This window comes from Saccostrea cucullata, unplaced genomic scaffold (genome assembly GCF_032062105.1).
Source record: "Saccostrea cucullata isolate Sc308-1 unplaced genomic scaffold, CSIRO_AGI_Scuc_v1 ctg7189, whole genome shotgun sequence".
Lineage (NCBI taxonomy): Eukaryota > Metazoa > Mollusca > Bivalvia > Ostreida > Ostreidae > Saccostrea > Saccostrea cuccullata.
The window spans coordinates 8,414-13,752 of NW_026927958.1; the positions used below are offsets into that span (position 1 = coordinate 8,414).

The window sequence follows — 5,339 nt, forward strand, 5'->3', positions numbered from 1 at the left end:
TAATTTGTAAACAATTGGGGTAATTAAAAATTAAACACTGAAAGACACGTGCGTAAAAAGTTGTCATTAAGGGTTCGAGGTAGGCGTCATTAAGGGGTAAAGAATGAAATGATCTAAGGCGAATAGAGTTAAAGTCATGCCATTAAAATTGAAGTCACGGTCCTTTTAAGTAACAGTATCAAATTTTTTTTATTAGCCGTAGATACTATTTTTCCCCAAAAAATTGTTTTGATAAAAAAGAAACAAAATTTCATCGGTGGTGCTTAATCATAACTTTGATTTCTACACTTTAATTGCAGACTGTTACTGGAACATCACTATGGTCTCTCGATACAGTGCTCAGGACATCTTAAGATGTGGCCTTTGTGAGACTAATGTGGTACAAAGTCATTGCCAGCCTTGTCATTTCAACCTGTGTAAGGTCTGTGTAGGAGAGCATCTGTCTGATTCAGCCAAGAAACATAGAGTCGTACCGTATACAGAAAGATTTTCAACTCCTAAAATTCCAAAATGTCCAAAGCATTCCAAGAACTGTGAACTTTACTGTGAGCAATGTGACATTCCTGTCTGTTCTACCTGCATCTCATCAGGTAAACATATAGGACATTATTTATCAGATGTTTTACAGAGCGTTGGCTCCAAAACAGAAGATATCGAAAAAGAATTAAAAGAACTCGAGACTAAAATACATCCACAATATGAAGAAATTACCTCTCGCATAAAAACCAAGAAAGAAGATTTAGAAATTCACTACAGTAATTTGGCAACAGCTGTCACCAAACAAGGAGAAGACTGGCACAGAGAAATTAACATCATTGTCAACAAACAAAAATCTGATATTGATGAGATGAAAACTAAACACTTGGCTGCTTTGAATAAACAGGAAAATGAAGTCAAACACATTACTGCAGAAGTCAATCAGTGCATAATTGATTTAAAGAAAATTCTGGAATCCAATGACATTTCCTTAGCTTATGGATACAAATCCAGAAATGCAGAGTTGAGATGTTTACCACCAGACCTCAATGTAACATTACCAAGCTTCTCTCCTTATCCGATCAACACAGAGCAGCTCCATAAAATATTCGGTTCTCTGTCAGCATTATCCATTACAACAGAAGAACATGGTTACACAATGGAGGCACCAGAAGCTGTATCCTGTACTCCAGCCAAACCTCTACTTGATGAACCAGAGCTCATCACCACCATAGACACTGGGTATAAACCACTACGCAGTTCTGCCCTTCTCAGAGATGAAGAAATCTGGACATGTGGAGATGACAAACTTATAAAGCTCTACAACCTCAAGGGTAAATTACTGAAGTCAATTAAAACCAAGTCTGGGAAGAAACCACATGACATAACAGTGACAAGGAGTGGAGATCTATTTTTTGTTGACAAAAATGCAAGAACTGTAAACATAGTGAAGAATAAACAGATAAATGAAGTGTTCAGACTACAGGGATGGGTACCTAACTCTATCTGTAGTAGCTCCTCTGGTGACCTCCTGGTTACCATGTACAGTGATGAAGAACAATCAAAAGTTGTCCGTTACTATGGCTCTACAGAGAAACAAACCATTCAGTTTGATAGCGAAGGCAAGCCACTGTATTCATCTGGTAAATACATCAGTGAGAACAGAAACCTGGATATCTGCGTGGCTGACAATGGAGCCAGTGCAGTAGTGGTGGTCAATCAGTCAGGAAAACTCCGATTTAGATACACTGGTCATCCCTCTACTACCAAGGGATTATTTGCTCCGTACGGAATCACAACAGACAGCCAGAGTCAGATCCTGATAGCAGACTATTACAACTACTGTATCCACATCCTAGATCAGGATGGACAGTTTCTCCGTTACATTGATAACTGTGATCTACAGAATCCATGGAGTTTATGTGTCGACACCAGTGATAACCTCTTTGTGGCTGAGAGCATCAGTGGTAAAGTGAAGAAAATTAGATACATGTAAACACTGCCTTATGTCAAGAACTTACTGTAAATAAGATTTATTTATGCACTGAGAGTTAAAAATCGTCCGATTTCGGACTAATCAAATCAAATTATAAGTAGTTAATGCAACTTATATAATGTTTTGAATTTCCGTTGATTGTAAGAAGATACAGGTCACAGTTACTTAAAAAATATAGAGGATTATAAAGGATCAATGTTCATTAAAATAAACTGTGTAGTTTTGGGTTTGTGCTTATAATTAAAAAAGAATTCTCAAAATTCTAATATGATATAGAAAATACCGCGAGAATTTAGTGCTGCGCGTAAATTGTGCAACACAGTAAAATTCAAAACGATGGAGAACGCTGTGGATTGTTCCACAAACGGAAACATCTGCGGTTCACGTTATGTTTAAATGACATTGCGATGCCAATCCAGATCGAATGATATATGCATGTTATAATTTCAACAGAACTTAACTAATTATCCTATAACTTGAAAATTTGATTTATTCGTTTTTTATGAAATTTTCAGTCGTAGTATAAACACAATTAACTACTCAAGTCATTAAAAAAAGTAGGTGTCAGGACTGAAATGCAATAAAATCTAATCATGGCGGCTGCCGATTTTAACCATGGCGCAGCTCGTTTAAGCATGGCGCACATAAATTTAACCATGGCGCGCCGCCATGGTAAAATCCCTTGTGGAGAACCTTGAGGTATATTGTTCCTTTCTTGTACCTGTTATTCTAATCACATTGCTTTTGCTTAAGAATTTGGCGCGTAAACATAACTCTGCCGATTGGTTCCTTGGTGACTTGAGAAATAGTCCATAAAGGAAACTTAAAATATTGGAAGCTGGGACAAATATTGACACAACCCCAGATAGCAAGATTATGTTGGTCCAACATTGGCAAAAGGTTGTATGGCTGGCGTTGGGGGAACAACGTTGGGCCAACGTTAGACCAATGTCACCATGCCAACCTTTTCGACCATGACAGAATTCCTATGTTGGCCCAACGTTGGTACAACGTTAGCAACTTCCATTCACTTTACTTCCCAAGGAAGGAGGGATGTTGATGTTGGCCCAACGTTGGCCCACTGTTTGTAATACACCCTTAAAGAAAGTGTTTTTTTAAAGTTGGTAGTAGTATGTTGGCCCAACATTGGCCCAATGTTTGTAATACACCCTTAAAGAAAGTGTCTTTTAAAGTTGGTAGTAGTATGTTGGCCCAACGTTGGCCCGATGTTTGTAATACACCCATAAATGATGCGTCTTATCAAGTTGATAGTAGTATGTTGGCCCAACGTTGGTCAAATGTTTGTAATACATCCTTTAAAAATGTCTTATCAAATTGGTATTAGTATGTTAGCCCAACGTTGGCCCAATGTTTGTAATACACCCTTAAAGAAAGTGTCTTATCAAGTTGGTAGTAGTATGTTGCCCCAACGTTGGTCCGATGTTTGTAATACACTCTTAAATAAAGTGCCTTATCAAGTTGGTAGTAGTATGTTGGCCCGACGTTGGCCCGATGTTAGCACAAGTTTTTTTGTTTAGGTGTTTCAAAGATGGGATATTTATATTGGGCCAACGCTGGCCCAATTATTATACTGCCAACTAAATGACGGTGTCATTTTTAGCTGCTGAGCTTTACGTTGGGACAACGTTAGTTCTAATGAAGTTTTAATTTAGATACACATTCTGAAATAATTAAGAGGACATTCAATGTCCATGCTTTTAATTGGATGACTGTTTTTGTTTAGATCTGATATTTTCAGTATTTTAACTTTGAACTTAAGTGATCACAGCACCAAAGAATGTTTTGTTATATTTTTTTGAATTGTGCACATGCATGCTTATTTATTTGAAATAAAACCCTTGAAATAATGATTGTTTTTCATGAGCGTTGTATTCATGAGAATTTAGAGAAGACTGAATATAAGTTCTCAGAAGCAGGATGTGAATGAAGCCCACATATACATAGATCAAAATGACACAGCTTTATAATTAAATGGAAACAAAATTTAGGCGTTCGCGAAAGATTGGAGAGTCGAGCAGGAATCAAATTACACCAAACTGTGGAGTGAGCTGTGAGATTCAATTGCTCACAGGTTGTGATAGACTGAAAATGCAGGGCAAGCAAGAAGAAGTGAAATTTAAATTTGTGGATTATACATTTGCTCTAGGTGCATTTAGAAGCGATGTAAGTATATCTATTTTTAATTATTCAGGTTAACTGTAAGAATTGATTCGGAATTCATTCATTCATGTTTTTGCACACAAGCACTGTAAGTTAAGGTTAAATTACATCTTTTAAGTTGTTTTATTTAATTCTTAACTGTCTATTACAGACACGATTGTAACAAGGAAATTAAGGTGCACTAATAGTATAATACATCATTCGTTTTATTAAAAGATTTAATTTAAGCAATATTTATTCATAAAATGGACCAGTAATTGTATTGTTTCTAATATCAAACTATTTTGTATTTTCAGTCAGAGACTGCAAGGAAAACAAATAGCTATGAAATCGAAGACCATGCATAAAGAAGTGTATAAAGTACGAGTACGTATGACAAAGATGAAGATGAAGAAAACGGGAGGCGACGAAGGGACGGAAAAAGAGCGGGAATACAACAAAAGGACAGTAATAAAGGAAGTGAGCTCTGATTTTTCATAATTTACCTCTATTGTCTATTTTAAAATTTATTTTGTAAATTATGATTGAATTGATGTATATAAAATATTTTCACAGTGAATCATTAGTAATGTTTTCATTGAACATGTCCATGTATACATTATGAATGCAGATTGAATTGTGTATTAATTTTTTTAAACCGTCATAAAATAGGTTTATGTAAAGCATCACTTAACCAGTTGCAAATGTTTCTATGTAATAACTACGTTGGCCAAACAATTTGCCATTTGACATTGTAAAAAAGGGTCAACATTGGGCCAGCCTAACCAACCAGTTGTTAAGGTTGGCTGTTAGTTGGCATACACTAATAACTACGTTGGCCCAACAATATGCCATCTGACATTTCAACTTAGGGCCAACATTTGGCCAACCTAACCAACCAGTTGCTAAGGTTGGCTGTTAGTTGGCATACACTAATAACTACGTTGGCCCAACAATATGCCATCTCACATTTCAACAAAGAGCCAACGTTGGGCCAACCTAACCAACCAGTTATTAAGGTTGGCTTTTAGTTGTCATACAATTATACCTATGTTGGCCCAACAATATGCCAGCATGTTGGACCAACATTGGGCCGATGAGCAAAATTACCGTTGGCCAACGTAAGGTTACCAACAGTGGGCCAACGTTGGGAAAAAAAATTGGGCCAACGTTGGCCCAACTATGTCTTGCTATCTGGGACAGAATC

At 36.7% G+C, this 5,339-nt stretch overlaps 1 protein-coding gene across 1 annotated transcript; it reads left to right on the plus strand.

The window, feature by feature from the left end:
- Positions 1 to 319: 319 nt before the first annotated feature.
- On the plus strand, positions 320 to 1,972 carry LOC134275975 (E3 ubiquitin-protein ligase TRIM36-like). The gene is made up of 2 exons (XM_062758252.1): positions 320 to 1,690; positions 1,748 to 1,972. Exons 1-2 carry the CDS (start codon positions 320 to 322, stop codon positions 1,970 to 1,972), a joined length of 1,596 nt encoding a protein of 531 aa, XP_062614236.1.
- Positions 1,973 to 5,339: the final 3,367 nt, after the last annotated feature.